This window comes from Haliotis rufescens, unplaced genomic scaffold (assembly GCF_023055435.1).
Source record: "Haliotis rufescens isolate VD_foot unplaced genomic scaffold, xgHalRufe1.0.p SCAF_6, whole genome shotgun sequence".
Taxonomy (NCBI): Eukaryota; Metazoa; Mollusca; class Gastropoda; order Lepetellida; family Haliotidae; genus Haliotis; species Haliotis rufescens.
The window spans coordinates 18,844,039-18,866,250 of NW_025964334.1; the positions used below are offsets into that span (position 1 = coordinate 18,844,039).

The 22,212-nt window shown below is 41.1% G+C and overlaps 1 protein-coding gene across 1 annotated transcript; it reads left to right on the forward strand.

The window, feature by feature from the left end:
• Nucleotides 1-21,295, forward strand: LOC124111257 (cannabinoid receptor type 1A-like). The gene is made up of 4 exons (XM_048386390.1): nt 1-144; nt 3,549-4,282; nt 19,336-19,476; nt 20,985-21,295. The coding sequence occupies exons 2-4, from the start codon at nt 3,629-3,631 to the stop codon at nt 21,231-21,233; spliced, it is 1,044 nt and encodes a 347-aa protein (XP_048242347.1). The 5' UTR covers nt 1-144; nt 3,549-3,628; the 3' UTR covers nt 21,234-21,295.
• Nucleotides 21,296-22,212: the final 917 nt, after the last annotated feature.

A 22,212-nucleotide genomic window follows, 5' to 3' on the forward strand; every position in this document is an offset into this window, starting at 1 on the left:
CTGGTGAAGCCAGGTTAGCATTGATGGAAAGACTTCTCACTGTCTACTTGTAAGCTGGGAAATTTGGGTGTGTGGTCTGAAGGGTGGATTAAGCGTGTGGAATCTGATCCTGATCAAACCCGTTTGAAGTTCGGATGTCGAAAGGTGAGAGTTACTGTTTTTCTGTTGTAATATATATAAACCGTCAACGCCAAAAAATATCAGTCTTGATTATCTGTCGAAACAGATCGGCCGTAAAAGTGAGTGAGTCTGCTTCTTTCCAAGGTTACCTTGATTACGATAGGGTCCGGCTAATAAGGAAACAAATGGTAATCCCTCGTACTTCGTGCCTGACGATATGGGGATTTTCGAGAGGTACAGTGTCAGTACTTGAGAACCCTTGGACCCTTGGACCCTTGGACCCTTGGACCCGGGGACCTGCTACTGTAGTTCCCCTAGCAATCACAAGATCTTTGTTTGATATATTTTAGTGACGTCTTGTGTTGCTAGTCCAACACACTCTAATTTGTCACTATCTATGAGAGACTTCAGTCTCGGTCCAAAACTCTGGTACTTAAAATATGTTTCTTGTTCAATGAAGGCTGGCAATCTAGGCGAGAGCGGGCGCGCTTCCAAGCTGGCTATAGCTTGAGGTCTGCTGTTGGTTAAACATCCGGGTCCCTACGTCACAACCTTCTCATCTCAGAACTAACCATCGGTCACTAATCTTCCCCCACAATAACATTTTCCACTTCCCTACTCACTCTTAACGGTATCTCCATAATTGGGCTCTTTGGTAGTGTTTGTTTGTTTTTTAACGCCTCACTCAGCAATATTCAAACTCTATGACGGCGGTCTGTAAGTAATCGAGTCTGAACCAGTGATTGACATCATGAGCATCGTTCAACGCAATTAGGATCGATGACATGCATCAACCAAGTCAACGAGCCTGACCACCCTATCCCGTCAGTTGCCTCTCACGACAAGCCTAGTCGCCTTTTACGGCAAGTATGGGTTGCTGAAGACCTATTCTATCCCGGATCTTCACGGGTCCCTTGTTAGTGATTTCACGGAATTCGGCGTTCAATTCCCAGATTTGCCCATGCCAAAATAAGTCGAAAGGTACCTGGCTACTAGTATGGTTATGACAGTTCTGATGCTAAACCCTAAGGGGGCGCTGGGGTAGCCTAGTGGTGAAAGCGTTCACTCGTCACACCGACGACCCGGGTTCGGTTCCCCACATGGATGTAGACTGCCTTCGTGATCTAGTGGTAGAGCGGCCGCGTCATACCAAGAGACGTTAAAAGATGGTACTTGTTGTTACGTTGCCTGGCGCTCGGCATTAAGGGGCTAAAACAAGAAATGGTTGCCTCGGAGTCAGTATGCTTTGTATGTGTGGGGTATTCATGTTAAACTGCGGCATGCTATCTCAGTGGACTAGCACTGTAAAATCGAACTAGTCCGGACCAGTACAAGCAGCAATTGGGATATGATGACATGTATAAAGTCAGCGAGCCTGATCACCAGTTAGTAGCCGCCTACGACAAGCATGCGTTGCTGAAGACCAATTCTAACCCGAATCTTCACAGGTCAGTTTGGTATGCCGTGGCTAGGGCATCAAGCCACGGACCTTCCGCTCTACTCGACCATTGAGGCTGACCATGAAACAGTGGACGAGAGAGCGAGAACGTTAACAGTAAAGAGTTGCTTTGATCTGTAGATGGGGAGGAACGTGACGCAGATTATAGACGTATGTAAATGAAAGCGTAAAACCCCGTCCTCTCCATATTCCTTAGAAATCTGTGCAAAAACCAGATTTGATTGTACGATTCCGACTATATCATGAGCGTGTGTTTATGAATCACTTTCAAATAGTGACGATACCAGGTGTTCGCGAAAAAGTGAGCATATCCAGCTATTTTGACTTTTTTTTGTCACTGATATTGAGGGAGGAGGGGGGGGGGGGGGGGGGGGGGGCACAGATGGGAACAATAGATATAATGTGTGAAGACACCTGGTGTCCCCCGCCGTCCAATTACGGCGGCGTTGAGCCCTTCTCACCCACTCTCATTAGGCAGCGCTAACGATTCCTACCTGCGGCAGCCAAAATGTGTTACATTTCATGTGATTATCAATCCAGATATATTATAAGTCAAAGCGGCACAATCCTGCCACACTCATATCCGAGTCCATTGTATGATTCCGACTATATCATGAGCATGTGTTTATTAATCAACATCTTAGAGTGTCTACACATGTCTACTGCACTCACCAAGTACAGCAAAAATTGTAGATCAGACGCCAGGCCACATGCAAAGGTTCATTCTCTCACGGAATGACTCCTCATCTGAAATGCTGGGGTTGAGCATGGGGGTGAGATTGGTCTTTTGACTGTTTTATATTTGTCTAACGCCCTATTTATATTATGACACCCCCCCCCCCCCCCCAACCACCCCACACCCCACCCCACCCCCCTACACCTATAATAAATGACCAGTCCCTAAATAATGTTAAAATTAATAAATGTTGCGAATAAAAATGTGTCTTTTTGGTATGACACCTCTATAGTTGTAATAAAATTTGCTGACCCCATTTTTTCGCTTTGTCAGTTTTTCATGACACCAACCCCTTTAATCTCAACGCCCCTACAATAAATGACAACTCCCTTAGTTATATGCACCGTTGTATTAATTCCCCCTATTTTTGATGATGATGGTGGTGGTGGTGGTGGTGGTGGTGGTGATGATGATGATGATGATGATGATTGTGGTGGTGATGATGATGATGATGATGATGATGATGATGATGATGATGATGATATTTCAGTAGATGAAGTATTTCAGTAGAAACTGACGAAATAATGAATCATCGGCAACTATTTTCATCTTATATCGGGAAATTCTCTCTCAACATGATTCTGCAGTAGAAGTCATCAGATGTTGCTTATTGTCACAAATGGCGATTACACTGAGTGATGAGAGAACTGTCGCTATCATTCGATCTCAAGGAGTAGCTTGTCGGATAGGTCAGCGGTTAAGGTAAATACAATGTAAATGGGGCCACGGTTTCAGGTCGTTGGTCAAGAATATTGTCAAGAATTATTAATAGAGATAATTTTACAAAACGAGTGTCAGAATTCTCGTATTTACCGTGCGAAAGCGAGGATGGTACACGAATTGTCTTACCACAATTTTCTGATGACGTCAACAGTCTTCAGCTACGACGTATTTTCTAGCCTAACGTCATTCCGACCTTACGTCACAATAAGATTCGAATGACGTCAACAATGCAGCCTCGATGTCAGAAACAATGCACTGGTTCGCCTGAATTGATATTGCACTCGTGCATATGGATTTTTATGAAATCAGTTATTTCTAACCCTAGGAGTAATAACTGTATCAATCTAATCTCATATAACGCTGTAATGCAGTTATGAGTGTTACTTGTTTTCTTAAGGATGTAATATCGTTTTGTTATATCGTCTACCTGTGTTCATGACCTGTCTGAATGCAGGTTAACCCTCTACGTGTCGTTATTCAAGCTGTAACCTTATTTTTTTATCCTTTCAGATTCACTAATTCTGAAGGTGTAATAAATAATCACCTTAAATGGTTCCATTTTATGTACAAGAACCAAACTTAGAGTAATCATGGCAACGACAGCCACAACGACCAACACTTCCACGACAAGCCCGATCACGTTGGAAGACTGTGTCCTTGACCTTTCAAAAGCTGAATTGCCACTCATTCTGTTCCCGACGTTTATCTTCAACGTCGTCGCCCTGGTCGTTCTTCTGAAGATGAAGGGAACCGCCGACTCCTTGGACAGACTTCTCGTCACCAGCCTCGTCGTCAACGACCTCATCTCCACCTGTCTGTACCTCCTCACGTTCCTGATGGGGTGGCTGTCCTGTGGAGCCATCCTAAAAAAACCGTTCGTATGTGGGCTGATGGGGTGGCTGACAACGACGATGGTGATGTGGTCAGCCGGTGTGATCACCGTGATGACGTCATGCAGATATTTAGCTCTGGTCAAGCCTCTCTACCACAGGTCAAAGGTCACGTCACGGTCTATCAAATTCGCACTTCTTGGAACTCTGATATATATGACATTGCATCTTATTTTCCCGTTTCTCCATCTGGACACCCCCTACAGGATGTACGAATCAAATAAGATATGTGGCTATGATTTCACACCGGCTTTAGGCGGATCCGTTCACAAGGTGATATTAGGGCTGATCAGCGTTGAAGGCCTTATGACGATCATTGTGGTTTTGTTCTTCAATTTGTCAATTATAAAACAGGTAAGTCGTTATATTCATACAGTTTATTTTTACGTGTCTTTTTATATGCATGTGAGGTACAATCGTGCATGCTCTTTCTACGACAAAAGCATTTCCGCAATCATAAGAAATCTCTAAATATAGAGCCCATTGTATACGATTCCGACTATATCATAAGCTTGTGTCACTATCAAATAGCGATGACACCAGGTGTTCGCGAAAGGTTAGGCGTATCCTGCCCAATCCATGGCAGCCGTCACAAACACACGCAATGGCAGGTCAATTAGTAGTATAGGCAATAGGGTTCTGCCGCAACTCGAATGGAGCCAGATTTATACAACAATACCTATACTACAGAGGTATTTTTCTATGCAAAAACGATGACGCGATTCAATAATCGTCATGACTGAATTACTGAATTGTAACGAAAATATTCTCTATTATTTTGACTCATACGCATACCATTATTTTGAACGAAGTGAAATTCAACATTTTTACTAAGTTCATCGTTCATTTTACTAGGAGACCAGACTGTATACTCTTCTTTGAAATTGGAAAGAAACAATTGATAACCGTATTTGGATGGTTTGACATCACTGTTATAATATATACCTTGAGGCAAATCTCGCCATTTGATAATTTTGTCCCTATCCTACTCAGTTGCTCACTAGAAAAAACCACGGGAACATATGGTACAAGTAATAATATACCGCTTATGCGTCATACTTGGAAATGTCCGCCACATATCCACCATAAAACATATTAGGGAGAGTTTTACTGAGGTCATGAATGCTGTAACGCTGATCAAACAACGTTTAAGCAAGTCGTTAGGAGCTCTATGAAATCTTTGAAAACATTTTAGAATACTGCATTGAAATACTGGATTAACGTTTTAGTATATTGCAGCTGACTGTCCACCAGTCCGCTGTTAGATTTGATTGTCTGTCTCTCTCTCTCCCCACCCCCCACCCCCCACCCCCCCCCCACCCCACCCCACCCCCACCCCCCGTTACTCTGTTCGGCAGAGACACATGGTTGTGGATTCAAATCCCGACGTAAGCTGACAATATCTACCCCCCTAGATTTTTGGGACCTCCCAGAATTAAACCCCTTTCCCAGAATCTACCCAAGGGGTATAGTCTTGAAGTTCCCAGAATCTACCCCGCTGTAGATAATAATAAATTGTTATCGAATCTAAAAACTCATCGTAGTCATTATCAATTTGTAAGTTCGAAAGTTGGTGTTGAGAATTGTGTGAGGAAATGTCTTACACTTATGTTATATTTATTTTCAGACTTTACAAAGTTCGCCCCGAATATGTTTGTAGACTTGTCAGCACCATCCCCATCCTTGAGGGGTTCACCAAAGTCGTAAACGGGATTTCCTCCCCAATTAAGCTGACCGGCCGTGATATAACTCCGGTGTTCAAAGCGGCGTTAAACCCAACTCACTCACCCATACGTTAGGACACAATTCTCCCTAATTTCCTGTCAGCCCTAAATTGATAAACGCATGTAAGTCTGTCTTTCATTTTGCACACGCTATCGTCCCAAAACACATTATATGACAACTAACCATAGGCCTCGACGTACCGCTCCCGCACGCCAAGCGAATAACACGAACTGTGCACAAAGACAATAAACACCTATTTTACCGCGATTAGATTTGGTGTTTAAAAGTACATACCATTAGCAGAACATTTGTTTCCTCAAAAAAAATAATTAGGAAGCACTATTCGCAAAGGCCTTACATTGAACGGATTATCCGAACACAAAAATGCCATTATGTTCGCGAACATCGAGAATTGTGTTCTCGGCCCTGACTCAGTTACCAAAACTGATGTCAGGAACAACAAGAAACCAAAATGCAATTAGTTCCGGATGTTTGCGATCTGTGACAAGACACTTTCAATATGATGGAATTTGTTAACATCGCCGTTGCCCTGGCGACGCGAACACACAATCTCTGTGCTGATAATGACACAGGTATGGTGAGATTGTAGAACTCTGAAATGACACGTATTGTTCTGATTCCGACTAATGAGTATTTCTTGTCAATGGCGTCCTTATATCAACAACGCCGTGACATAACTGGAATACTGTTAAAAGAGGCGTTAAACCCAACGCACTCACTCACTCACCTTATATCAACATGACCTTTCTTCATTGGCCTACTTCAATGGCGTTTAACGCGAATGAGTATGTTTTGAAGAGGTTTCAAATAATCCAACTTATAGTCCGCGTGCTGTCCAGCCATTCTGTTTTCTCAACACACGTCATGGTCAATCAATCGATCGAGTATGTTTTTCACTTACTTACTGATTTTTAGGCGATGTACAGGAAACCACGGTTATAACGAACTCAAAGGGACCACATATTTTAGTTCGTTGTAGCCGTGGTTCGTTATATGCATATATACAGCATAACTACAGCACATAGTCGGGACAAAAAAGTAAGTTCGTTTTATCCGTCAGTTCGTTATAAGCGTTATCGTTATAACCGTAGTTTACTGTAGTATTTTTAGCTCAGGTGGATCAATCAGTTGAAGGGTCTTGGCTTTTTGATGGTTATTGAAGATCATTCATATACCTGAAGCTTAAACTAAACGTCTTGGCCAAAGTCCTTTGATTTTGACAATCCTAGCAGACATTTCGATTTATATTCATCAAGAAACAGATCGTCAAGACGAGGAGGAGAATTCGTGCACCTGGGGATGTCTACTCTTTTCCTAAATGCCCGCGCCTCACATTTAGCATCGATGTTTTCCATGAGGAAGTCCAGCATTGTTTTGTCAGTATGCTTCAGTTGACGTTTGCTTTCATTACTGACAACTTGTCCTGATGATAGAGATCTATGGTCACCGCGTGTGGTGACACATGCCCCATGTTTCCCTCAGTTCGTAGTGTGTGATGGTGCTGATCAGTGTTGAAAAGTCAAATGTTTTGACAAACAGGCTTCCCTTTGTACTACTCACTCAACAAAATACCAACCCACCACCCACCACCACCCACCTATCCACCACCTTTCCACCAGCCACCTATCCATCATCCACCACCTATCCACCACCTATCCACGAACGTTTACCCACCACCCACCACCTATCCACCACACACCACCTATCTACCACCCACCACCTATCCACCACCCACCACCTATCCACCACCCACCACCTATCTACCACCCACCACCTATCCACCACCCACCACCTATCCACCACCCACCACCTATCTACCACCCACCACCTATCCACCACCCACCACCTATCCACCACCCACCACCTATCCACCACACACCACCTATCTACCACCCACCACCTATCCACCACCCACCACCTATCCACCACACACCACCTATCTACCACCCACCACCTATCCACCACCCACCACCTATCCACCACCTATCTACCACCCACCACCTATCCACCACCCACCACCTATCTACCACCCACCACCTATCCACCACCCACCACCTATCCACCACCCACCACCTATCCACCACCCACCACCTATCCACCACCCACCACCTATCCATCCACCACCAGCCACCTATCCACCACCCACCACCTATCCACCACCCACCACCTATCCACCACCCACCACCTATCCACCCACCACCAGCCACCTATCCACCACCCACCACCTATCCACCACCCACCACCTATCCACCACCCACCACCTATCCACCACCCACCACCTATCCACCACCTATCCACCACCCACCACCTATCTACCACCCACCACCTATCCACCACCCACCACCCACCACCTATCCACCACCCACCACCTATCCACCCACCACCAGCCACCTATCCACCACCCACCACCCACCACCTATCCACCACCAGCCACCTATCCACCACCCACCACCTATCCACCACCCATCACCTATCCACCACCCACCACCTATCCACCACCCACCACCTATCCACCCACCACCAGCCACCTATCCACCACCCACCACCTATCCACCACCAGCCACCTATCCACCACCCACCACCTATCCACCACCCATCACCTATCCACCACCCATCACCTATCCACCACCCACCACCTATCCACGAACGTTTACCCACCACCCACCACGAATCCAACACCAACCACCTATCCACCACCCACCACCTATCCACCACCCACCACGAATCCAACACCCCCTTTTTCCACCCACTCCTTCATTTACTGACTCTGTCGCTCAAACACCGACCTTTCCACGATACACCGCAGACCACCAAGACATTAGCGATATACGCTTGTCAAGGGCTTCAAACCGACTTACTCCTTTTGTTTATTCATGTCATAAATACTATACCTTTAATGATGACATCAAACAGGAGAGTGTTTTCAGTCAATTACACAATGACAGAGCTGTTTTGTACTGGCTTTGGCCTAATGTAGTTAAATATCACATCGCATCCAATCAATATGTGACGGAGAAGATGAAATGAATTGTGATATTTCTTCAGTAAAGAATGGCTTATGTGATGTCAATCAATACCTATAAAAAAATATATGAGTATACAGCTGAGGAGTTCTCCATTTTTCCATTAGCTTTTATGCTTGTTTATTGTTTTACGTCGCACTCAGTGTCATTCCTGCTATGTCACGCCGATCTATAAATAATCGAATGAGCAACAGACAAACCAGTGATTGATATTATGAGCAACGTCCAATGCTATCAACCAAGTCACCGAACATGACCACCCGCTCCATAAGGGCCCCTCGTACGACCTCGTACGACCAGGTTGCTTGGAATATACTTGTTACATCGATGTCGAGTAATAACAGTGATACATATTACATCGCATGTCGAGTAATTATAGTCATACGTATTAAATCGCATGTCGAGTCAATATAGTGATACATATTACATCGCATGTCGAGTCAGTATAGTGATATTTATTACATCGTATGTCGAGTAATTATAGTGATACCTATTCATCGCATATCGAGTCAGTATAGTGATACTGATAACATCGCATGTCGATTCAATATAGTGATATTACATCGCACGTCGAGTAATTATTGTGGTACGTATTACATCGCATGTCGAGTAAATATAGTGATACGTATTACATCGCATGTCGAGTAAATATAGAGATACGTATTACATCGCACGTCGAGTAACTATAGTGATACGTATTACATCGCATGTCGAGTAAATATAGAGATACGTATTACATCGCACGTCGAGTAATTATTGTGGTACGTATTACATCGCATGTCGAGTAAATATAGAGATACGTATTACATCGCATGTCGAGTAAATATAGTGATACGTATTACATCGCATGTCGAGTAAATATAGAGATACGTATTACATCGCACGTCGAGTAACTATAGTGATACGTATTACATCGCATGTCGAGTAAATATAGAGATACGTATTACATCGCACGTCGAGTAATTATTGTGGTACGTATTACATCGCATGTCGAGTAAATATAGAGATACGTATTACATCGCATGTCGAGTAAATATAGTGATACGTATTACATCGCATGTCGAGTAAATATAGAGATACGTATTACATCGCATGTCGAGTAAATATAGAGATACGTATTACATCGCATGTCGAGTAAATATAGAGATACGTATTACATCGCATGTCGAGTAAATATAGAGATACGTATTACATCGCATGTCGAGTAAATATAGAGATACGTATTACATCGCATGTCGAGTAAATATAGAGATACGTATTACATCGCATGTCGAGTAAATATAGAGATACGTATTACATCGCATGTCGAGTAAATATAGAGATACGTATTACATCGCATGTCGAGTAAATATAGAGATACGTATTACATCGCACGTCGAGTATACGTAATTATTGTGATACGTATTACATCGCATGTCGAGTAAATATAGAGATACGTATTACATCGCATGTCGAGTAAATATAGAGATACGTATTACATCGCATGTCGAGTAAATATAGAGATACGTATTACATCGCACGTCGAGTAATTATTGTGATACGTATTACATCGCATGTCGAGTAATTATAGTGATACGTATTACATCGCATGTCGAGTAATTATAGTGATACTTATTTAATCGCATGTCGAGTAATTATAGTGATACTTATTATTTCGATTACCGATTAACTATCAGATGGTAGTAATTATCGTACATATCTTAAAGTGATGTACGTAATACGGCATTGGCATCATATGGAGATGTATAATATATAATAACGCATAATGACACGTACACGTCCCTTGCTGTGTGACCTTGTATGTGGCACCATGTGGACACCTGTCACATTCAGCACACATGACTCTTACAGATAAACCCTCTAGAAATATATCGATAAAAACAAAATAATTGAAAGTAGGAAACGCCAACTCATTGACCGAAACACTGTGTATTTTGATGACTAAATGCACAGAAGAATTAGTCCAGAGTGCTTTCATGCATTAGCTAATCGGTTGCACATCCGTTATCGATTCCAGCATTGAAGTTTATTATTAACACGATCGCAGTGTCCACAGTAACGCACCTGTCCGGTGTACACAGTAAAGATAATGTCAGCTGCCACACCATTGACGCAATGTTTGAGGTATCTGTATCCTTGAAACACACTTGAATGTCTCTTCCATGCTGGGCTGGCTTGCGTTCCTTAGTCGTGACAGGATCTTTGGTTTCTCATAAACCAGAAGCGTAATCGTGGTCCGCTACAGCTAATAACATCGGTAGGGACAAAAGTAACCACAAGCAGTTAAGCAATATTCCGGCTACACTGTGGAGCCAAAGAGGTGAGGTGAGGTGAAATGGGGTTTAACGTCGCGTCCAAGATTATTGCACTTATATAGCGACGTGCATGCACGTGTGTGCGTGTGCGTGTGCGTGTGCGTGTGCGTGTGTGTGTGTGTGTGTGTGTGTGTGTGTGTGTGTGTGTGTGTGTGTGTGTGTGTGTAGGTGTGGCTGCTTGTACTAGTCCGGACTGATGCCGAATTATAGTGCTAGCCCACTGAGATACCATGCCGCAGTTTAACATGAATACCCCACCCAGACACAATATACTGACGCCGAGCCGACCAGTCCTTATCGAAACCCGGACCTTCCGCTCTCCGGGCGGACGCTCTACCATTAGACCACGGAGGCGGTTAGGAGCCAAAGAAACTATACCTCTAGGATGATATTATCATGTGTTTGATGTTCGCCGAAAACCAAAAAAAACCGTAGTCTTCTTCTAAAATAGAAAGAACCATGCAGACTATTTAATGTCACATCTGGGTGAGCCATTAATAGTCCATACCGAAATCATCTGTATTTTCATTGTGTGCTGCCCTTCGAGGCAGTCATCGACCGCTTATTCCATGCGCTGCTTAATACCCCACCGAGGCTTACATTATAGTGTGAATATAACTCTGTGTCTTTCTAAATAGTACATATAACATTTGTGTCGTGTACAGAAAGGGAAAGTACTTCGGTCACGTGTTACTTATGATCTTTAAGCCTTTGGGTATCGTTCGATGGCTCTCTTTTTGTTCCCATTGCGATTTTCGGAGCATTATATACCAACTTTACGGTTACAGTAACATGTTCGTCTGAAATGGTTGAACTTTATATATTTCAGCAAACATATGTTCCACATTTGATAACATTAATTGCATAATTGGATGTAGGTCAAGTAGGAGATAACCAAGTGAGTTTTCAGTGTAGAGGTTTCGAAAGCAGATTCGAAACCTGTAAAATTTCACCCGCAAACGAAAGCAATAGCGTGATGTTTAAATTTGAAACATTTACAGGTATCAAACAAAATTGGATACCTCAAAATTGAAAACACCATGATACCATGCCAAAAGAAGTGATTAGTGATGTGGCATCGGTTGAGCCTATTACTATTTTCAGTATGTTCAACGGGGAAATTCAGGGATCAGTGGAGATCGATTTTAATCGGCATATATCTTGGCTTTCATCTACCCCGACCTTGTTTTTACCATAATATTGAAACACAATGGAACACAAGAAAATCACACAGGCAAATATCCTGCAATTTTCAAACTGACATCCCTTGAGAAAATGAAACAACCTTCGTACTGTTTTGTTCTAAAGTATACCCATCATGACGTCATAAACTACACAAGAGAGGTCTACGCATTGTGACGTCACAGTACGTGATGGAATAGCGCCAAAAGTCAACCATGTTGCTGCAACAGAATTTCAAAAATAGACAATCTCACCCTCGTGTCTTTTGATATCAAATATATCAACACGAGTTGATAAAAGTGGGAAAACTCCGAGACTTGCCGAGGATTTTTTTTCCACTTTTATCAACGAGTGTTGATATATTTGATATCAAAAGACACGAGGGTGAGATTTTATTTATCATCCAACATCATTCTTCCAACTTTTTCAGTTTGTAGACAGTAATAAGCAGTGTCTTAAGTGTAAAAAGTACTGCTCACAGCTTCAGTAGCAGGGCCATTAGTGATGTCATTTGATTGTGACGATATGGTAACCAATGACGTCAGAATGGTCTGCAAAGCATTGTGATGCAATTTCATTGCAGCGATATCTACAGTGTAGATATCGCTTGATCTCATCCAAGCGATATCTCCTGTGGGAGCCAGTTGGATGATAATATATATTGCCACACTTGCAGTGAATAATTTAGGAACCGTAACACGTTATTTAGCAACGTTAATAAAGTAAGATCGGTATTTGAAATTGCCAGCCTGGCGGAAACTAACTGTTCTTTCGCAGTAATGCGGTCGTCAGCAACATCATGGTCTAACGTTAATTCGGTGCTGCTGGCGGACCAATCAGAATGCAGTATTCTAAAAAGTTATCAAAGATTTCAATCAGAATGCGATAATCTAAAAAGATGTCAGACATTTTAATCAGAATGCAGTATGCGAACATATTACCAAAGACTTCAATCAGAATGTAATATTCTAAGAAAATTTCAAATAATTTTAAGAACGTCATTGTTCGATCAAGGCTACAGCATTCAAGGCTTCAGTTAAGCCTTTACATAGACATGCATGTGGTGCACTTGTGGTGCACATTTGAAGCATCAGTGACAGAAATGATGTCCTGTGCAATTCCCTTTTATTTGACCATATATTCCCGTTGTTGTTTTTTCAGGTGAACAATTGACTTTCCATTGCATGCGTTTATGACGTGTGCCACATGCTTATGATATAGTCAGAATTAATTATTATGGGCATGTTTTTGTAGCTTTTATTATCGTATTTCCGGACTTGAAAATGAAATCCCCTCCGGGTTACTGAAAATCCATTTCCTGATAGACAACGGGGCATTGGGGTAATTCAGTGTATGTGGGAGTGGCAAACACAATGTGTGTATACTGAAACAAGTAGTTGTGTATCGCCGCACCCTTTCATACTAAATCAATCAATTCTCAAGGGAAAGGCTCACTTGCTGATGTATTTGTAAAAGATCTGTACACTGTTATTCTTGACGTCTGAAACAAAAATGAATCAAACGAGTGAGCTTTATGCACCTTTTAGCGATATTCCAGTGATAGCACGTCGCGCGGGACGCCGGAAATGGGCCTCACACTTTTTACCCATGTGGGGAATCGAACCCGGGTCTTCTGCGTGAAGAGCGAACGCTTTAACCCAAATACTACTCCAACGCCCATAGATAAAAAAAATGTGTATGTTAGTAGACTATAGCAGTGGAGTAATGTTAGTTGTTTTTACCATAATATTGAAACACAATGGAATACAAGAAAATCACACAGGCAAATATCCTGCAATTTTCAAACTGACATCCCTTGAGAAAATGAAACAACCTTCGTACTGTTTTGTTCTAAAGTATACCCATCATGACGTCATAAAATACACAAGAGAGGTCTACGCATTGTGACGTCACAGTACGTGATGGAATAGCGCCAAAAGTCAACCATGTTGCTGCAACAGAATTTCAAAAATAGACAATCTCACCCTCGTGTCTTTTGATATTAAATATATCAACACGAGTTGATAAAAGTGGGAAAACTCCGAGACTTGCCGAGGATTTTTTTTCCACTTTTATCAACGAGTGTTGATATATTTGATATCAAAAGACACGAGGGTGAGATTTTATTTATCATCCAACATCATTCTTCCAACTTTTTCAGTTTGTAGACAGTAATAAGCAGTGTCTTAAGTGTAAAAAGTACTGCTCACAGCTTCAGTAGCAGGGCCATTAGTGATGTCATTTGATTGTGACGATATGGTAACCAATGACGTCACAATGGTCTGCAAAGCATTGTGATGCAATTTCATTGCAGCGATATCTACAGTGTAGATATCGCTTGATCTCATCCAAGCGATATCTCCTGTGGGAGCCAGTTGGATGATAATATATATTGCCACACTTGCAGTGAATAATTTAGGAACCGTAACACGTTATTTAGCAACGTTAATAAAGTAAGATCGGTATTTGAAATTGCCAGCCTGGCGGAAACTAACTGTTCTTTCGCAGTAATGCGGTCGTCAGCAACATCATGGTCTAACGTTAATTCGGTGCTGCTGGCGGACCAATCAGAATGCAGTATTCTAAAAAGTTATCAAAGATTTCAATCAGAATGCGATAATCTAAAAAGATGTCAGACATTTTAATCAGAATGCAGTATGCGAACATATTACCAAAGACTTCAATCAGAATGTAATATTCTAAGAAAATTTCAAATAATTTTAAGAACGTCATTGTTCGATCAAGGCTACAGCATTCAAGGCTTCAGTTAAGCCTTTACATAGACATGCATGTGGTGCACTTGTGGTGCACATTTGAAGCATCAGTGACAGAAATGATGTCCTGTGCAATTCCCTTTTATTTGACCATATATTCCCGTTGTTGTTTTTTCAGGTGAACAATTGACTTTCCATTGCATGCGTTTATGACGTGTGCCACATGCTTATGATATAGTCAGAATTAATTATTATGGGCATGTTTTTGTAGCTTTTATTATCGTATTTCCGGACTTGAAAATGAAATCCCCTCCGGGTTACTGAAAATCCATTTCCTGATAGACAACGGGGCATTGGGGTAATTCAGTGTATGTGGGAGTGGCAAACACAATGTGTGTATACTGAAACAAGTAGTTGTGTATCGCCGCACCCTTTCATACTAAATCAATCAATTCTCAAGGGAAAGGCTCACTTGCTGATGTATTTGTAAAAGATCTGTACACTGTTATTCTTGACGTCTGAAACAAAAATGAATCAAACGAGTGAGCTTTATGCACCTTTTAGCGATATTCCAGTGATAGCACGTCGCGCGGGACGCCGGAAATGGGCCTCACACTTTTTACCCATGTGGGGAATCGAACCCGGGTCTTCTGCGTGAAGAGCGAACGCTTTAACCCAAATACTACTCCAACGCCCATAGATAAAAAAAATGTGTATGTTAGTAGACTATAGCAGTGGAGTAATGTTAGTTGTTTTTACCATAATATTGAAACACAATGGAATACAAGAAAATCACACAGGCAAATATCCTGCAATTTTCAAACTGACATCCCTTGAGAAAATGAAACAACCTTCGTACTGTTTTGTTCTAAAGTATACCCATCATGACGTCATAAAATACACAAGAGAGGTCTACGCATTGTGACGTCACAGTACGTGATGGAATAGCGCCAAAAGTCAACCATGTTGCTGCAACAGAATTTCAAAAATAGACAATCTCACCCTCGTGTCTTTTGATATTAAATATATCAACACGAGTTGATAAAAGTGGGAAAACTCCGAGACTTGCCGAGGATTTTTTTTCCACTTTTATCAACGAGTGTTGATATATTTGATATCAAAAGACACGAGGGTGAGATTTTATTTATCATCCAACATCATTCTTCCAACTTTTTCAGTTTGTAGACAGTAATAAGCAGTGTCTTAAGTGTAAAAAGTACTGCTCACAGCTTCAGTAGCAGGGCCATTAGTGATGTCATTTGATTGTGACGATATGGTAACCAATGACGTCACAATGGTCTGCAAAGCATTGTGATGCAATTTCATTGCAGCGATATCTACAGTGTAGATATCGCTTGATCTCATCCAAGCGATATCTCCTGTGGGAGCCAGTTGGATGATAATATATATTGCCACACTTGCAGTGAATAATTTAGGAACCGTAACACGTTATTTAGCAACGTTAATAAAGTAAGATCGGTATTTGAAATTGCCAGCCTGGCGGAAACTAACTGTTCTTTCGCAGTAATGCGGTCGTCAGCAACATCATGGTCTAACGTTAATTCGGTGCTGCTGGCGGACCAATCAGAATGCAGTATTCTAAAAAGTTATCAAAGATTTCAATCAGAATGCGATAATCTTAAAAGATGTCAGACATTTTAATCAGAATGCAGTATGCGAACATATTACCAAAGACTTCAATCAGAATGTAATATTCTAAGAAAATTTCAAATAATTTTAAGAACGTCATTGTTCGATCAAGGCTACAGCATTCAAGGCTTCAGTTAAGCCTTTACATAGACATGCATGTGGTGCACTTGTGGTGCACATTTGAAGCATCAGTGACAGAAATGATGTCCTGTGCAATTCCCTTTTATTTGACCATATATTCCCGTTGTTGTTTTTTCAGGTGAACAATTGACTTTCCATTGCATGCGTTTATGACGTGTGCCACATGCTTATGATATAGTCAGAATTAATTATTATGGGCATGTTTTTGTAGCTTTTATTATCGTATTTCCGGACTTGAAAATGAAATCCCCTCCGGGTTACTGAAAATCCATTTCCTGATAGACAACGGGGCATTGGGGTAATTCAGTGTATGTGGGAGTGGCAAACACAATGTGTGTATACTGAAACAAGTAGTTGTGTATCGCCGCACCCTTTCATACTAAATCAATCAATTCTCAAGGGAAAGGCTCACTTGCTGATGTATTTGTAAAAGATCTGTACACTGTTATTCTTGACGTCTGAAACAAAAATGAATCAAACGAGTGAGCTTTATGCACCTTTTAGCGATATTCCAGTGATAGCACGTCGCGCGGGACGCCGGAAATGGGCCTCACACTTTTTACCCATGTGGGGAATCGAACCCGGGTCTTCTGCGTGAAGAGCGAACGCTTTAACCCAAATACTACTCCAACGCCCATAGATAAAAAAAATGTGTATGTTAGTAGACTATAGCAGTGGAGTAATGTTAGTTGTTTTTACCATAATATTGAAACACAATGGAACACAAGAAAATCACACAGGCAAATATCCTGCAATTTTCAAACTGACATCCCTTGAGAAAATGAAACAACCTTCGTACTGTTTTGTTCTAAAGTATACCCATCATGACGTCATAAACTACACAAGAGAGGTCTACGCATTGTGACGTCACAGTACGTGATGGAATAGCGCCAAAAGTCAACCATGTTGCTGCAACAGAATTTCAAAAATAGACAATCTCACCCTCGTGTCTTTTGATATTAAATATATCAACACGAGTTGATAAAAGTGGGAAAACTCCGAGACTTGCCGAGGATTTTTTTTCCACTTTTATCAACGAGTGTTGATATATTTGATATCAAAAGACACGAGGGTGAGATTTTATTTATCATCCAACATCATTCTTCCAACTTTTTCAGTTTGTAGACAGTAATAAGCAGTGTCTTAAGTGTAAAAAGTACTGCTCACAGCTTCAGTAGCAGGGCCATTAGTGATGTCATTTGATTGTGACGATATGGTAACCAATGACGTCACAATGGTCTGCAAAGCATTGTGATGCAATTTCCTTGCAGCGATATCTACAGTGTAGATATCGCTTGATCTCATCCAAGCGATATCTCCTGTGGGAGCCAGTTGGATGATAATATATATTGCCACACTTGCAGTGAATAATTTAGGAACCGTAACACGTTATTTAGCAACGTTAATAAAGTAAGATCGGTATTTGAAATTGCCAGCCTGGCGGAAACTAACTGTTCTTTCGCAGTAATGCGGTCGTCAGCAACATCATGGTCTAACGTTAATTCGGTGCTGCTGGCGGACCAATCAGAATGCAGTATTCTAAAAAGTTATCAAAGATTTCAATCAGAATGCGATAATCTAAAAAGATGTCAGACATTTTAATCAGAATGCAGTATGCGAACATATTACCAAAGACTTCAATCAGAATGTAATATTCTAAGAAAATTTCAAATAATTTTAAGAACGTCATTGTTCGATCAAGGCTACAGCATTCAAGGCTTCAGTTAAGCCTTTACATAGACATGCATGTGGTGCACTTGTGGTGCACATTTAAAGCATCAGTGACAGAAATGATGTCCTGTGCAATTCCCTTTTATTTGACCATATATTCCCGTTGTTGTTTTTTCAGGTGAACAATTGACTTTCCATTGCATGCGTTTATGACGTGTGCCACATGCTTATGATATAGTCGGAATTAATTATTATGGGCATGTTTTTGTAGCTTTTATTATCGTATTTCCGGACTTGAAAATGAAATCCCCTCCGGGTTACTGAAAATCCATTTCCTGATAGACAACGGGGCATTGGGGTAATTCAGTGTATGTGGGAGTGGCAAACACAATGTGTGTATACTGAAACAAGTAGTTGTGTATCGCCGCACCCTTTCATACTAAATCAATCAATTCTCAAGGGAAAGGCTCACTTGCTGATGTATTTGTAAAAGATCTGTACACTGTTATTCTTGACGTCTGAAACAAAAATGAATCAAACGAGTGAGCTTTATGCAGCTTTTAGCAATATTCCACTGATAGCACGTCGCGGGGGACGCCGGAAATGGGCCTCACACTTTTTACACATGTGGGGAATCGAACCCGGGTCTTCTGCGTGAAGAGCGAACGCTTTAACCACAATACTACTCCAACGCCGCTAGATAAAAAAATGTGTATGTTAGTAGACTATAGCAGTGGAGTAATGTTAGTAGAGTAGCGTTTCTAACACTGGAGTTTCCCCTATGGAGATTCGTGCGAGAATGCCACTTATGGATCGGGTGGTCGGACTCGATGACTTTTTGCCTGAGATGTTGCTCTTGATTTCAATCACTGGTCTGGATGCAACAAACAAACAAAGAAACAAACAAACAAACAAACAAACAAAGAAACAAAAGATGAAAATGTCTTGCCCTTTTTCATATGAAGCTACGGAAGAGAGCTCAAGTTCAGTCTGGTGATGTAACGGGCTATCAAACACAAACCCATGTTCGTCAACGTCGCACAGCCTTTGCTACCGTCTGCATCGTCGTGTCGCTGTTCTTCTGTCTCTGTTATGGACCATTTTTGGTAAGATCTTAACCAGTTTCTTTTTCAGGCTACGTGAATTTAGTCTAATATTCTCTTGTTGTTCAACAATTGTCTCGAAACCCTGTTTGAACGCAATAACATAACGTTAACTCAGCAGAGAATGGGTACCCGAGAGGATAACATGCTAATGTGACCACAAAACGTTTTCGTTGTATACTTCCAAAGAATCTGATAAAACAATTGACAGGGGTATAAATGTGATCTGTTATTATTATTACTTTATTTTAGTCATTTCCTGTCAATACTTACAACAACAACAAAAATTGTTACATGGGGTAATTGTTTCACAGATGGTATGCAACTCAAAGGATAAGAAAGAACACCCGGGTGTTCTTTAACTTCTTTTGAGTAGTATACATACAATGGCCGTAGACATAATCACCCAACACTTCATTTCAAAAATGTTAAAGCACGAGGTTAGACCAGGAAATTAGTAAAACCGTTGTACTCATTTCATCAGAATGTGTACAAGTCCATCCATTCAGTTTCCAAAGAAATCATCGTCAACAAAACAACAAGTGTCATCATATAGACCTGTTAAGCACGAGATTAGACCAGAAAATTAGTAAAACCGTTGTATATATTTCATCTGAATTTATACAATTGCATTCATTCAGTTTCCAAAGAAATCATCGTCAACAAAACAAGTGTCAACATATAGACCTGTGAAGCACGAGGTTAGACCAGGAAATTAGTAAAACCGCCGTTCTCATTTCATCAGAAGTCCATTCATTCAATCCCCCCCCCAAAGATCGTTAAGTGAGCGATTGGTGATTAATATCGTAGTTAGCAGCTTGATAGTCTGTCTCCCAGACCCTAGAGAATAAATTAAAAAGTCTGGAATGATTGGACAAGTCTAGATTGTCGAAGCTTAAAAAGCATTGTTTTTGGGCTCCATGTCGATAAAAAATGTATTATATGCATCTAAAAAAGATTATATTTCTGGGACTATTTATGAACATGAGCAAATCTTCGATCCAAACATATTTCCTAGGAAACAAAAATTTGGTAAAACTTATTATGGACTTTTATTTCACTCATTTTATACATATTCGTGTATTTGACCATGTCAGAAGTCCCAAACCTGCAAGCCTAAGAAACAATTGGCTCATATATCAACCCACTTCCTGACTCTCATTTAAAGTATCTATTTTAAATTCTTAAAATAACTTACTTCGTCATCAATATTCAACAAACAATCTATGCCTCACCAAGCAGTGGATGGGCACACGGAAGGACGGTAGGTTGAGATGGTAATGTGGCTATACATTGAACAGGTCCTGAAACAACAGTTTCGGTTGCATACTACCCAGGGAGCTGAGAATGAAATGTATGAGAACAATGATCCATACACCGGGTAAATGATAATGCAGCGTCATGAGATTCAACCGGCGAAACAAGAAGTTATTATTACTTTCATTACTTACAAAATCTACATAGAGGCTTTTTGACCGGACAATCATCCAGTGTATAATGTCTTGTTTCAGGGTCGTGTCCTGTATGATGTGATTATCAACGCGGAAGATCAGGACGAGATGCGACACTCTGTGTCGCTGTCTTTGCTGTTTCTGAGTCCTCTACTTAATCCAGTGCTGTACGGAATCTTCAACAAGCGATTCCGGGTGTGTTTCCTTGACCTTTGTAAAAACGTCTACCGGAAGTTAAGGTGTAAGGGAGCGAACTCTGCTGATGGCAACCCTTTGACCCTTAACACAGTGACTAGAAATATTACTTAAACAATCTTACATCGTATCTGAGACTGGTGGTTCTGCATATCTATAAACAAATTATCTCATTATTTGTTGGTTTGGTTTGGTTTGTTGTTGTTAAACGCTGCACTCAGCAATATTCCAGCTGTATGACGGCGGTCTGTAAATAATCGAGTCTGGACCAGACAATCCAGTGAGTGACATCATGAACATCGATCCACGCAATTGGGATCGATGACCTGCATCAACCAAGTCAGCGAGCCTGACCACCCGTCCCGTTACTCGCCTTTTACGAAAAGCATAGTGGCCTTTTACGGCAAGCATGGTTTGCTGAAGACCTATTCTACCCCGGATCTTCAGGGGTCCATTATTTGTTGAAATCAATCTTTGTATACAACGATATGTATTATTTTTGTGCACGTACTATTTTTAATAAAAGTTTAATTGTTTTCGATTTTGATTGTATATATTTGGTAAAATATCAATATTTCGTATGAGTAACAAGAATAATGTTAAGAGACCCTGAAGCTCACCTGCATTTGCAAAATTAACTTTAAAGGTCGAGGGTATGCAAGAAAACACAACAGTTAAGAACAGTTTCGTCATCCTGACTGCTCACACGTACATTGCTTCACACTTTGATACTTTCATACAGTCAAGTCCCGTTAATCCGACATCGATAGTTGCATATGATTATGTCGGATAAACGAGTATGTCGGATAAAAGAAATTTAGTAGTATCAACGTTCGTGATCGAAAATTGGACAACTTCACGATAGATAAGGATTCAAACACGTTATGAAAATATAAAATAACTATTCATATTGTTATGTTACATTGTTGTCGGAATATGTTTTCTAATCATGCAACCTCTAAGTTTAACACAAAACAACTGTTACGGACTGTATGACCGATTCAAAATACTTTAAAAAGCATAGTCTGGAATGGAAGTCGCAACTTTGAAACTGGTACCCAAAGCTTAAGAAAACTGCTTTCTAAGTGGCTAA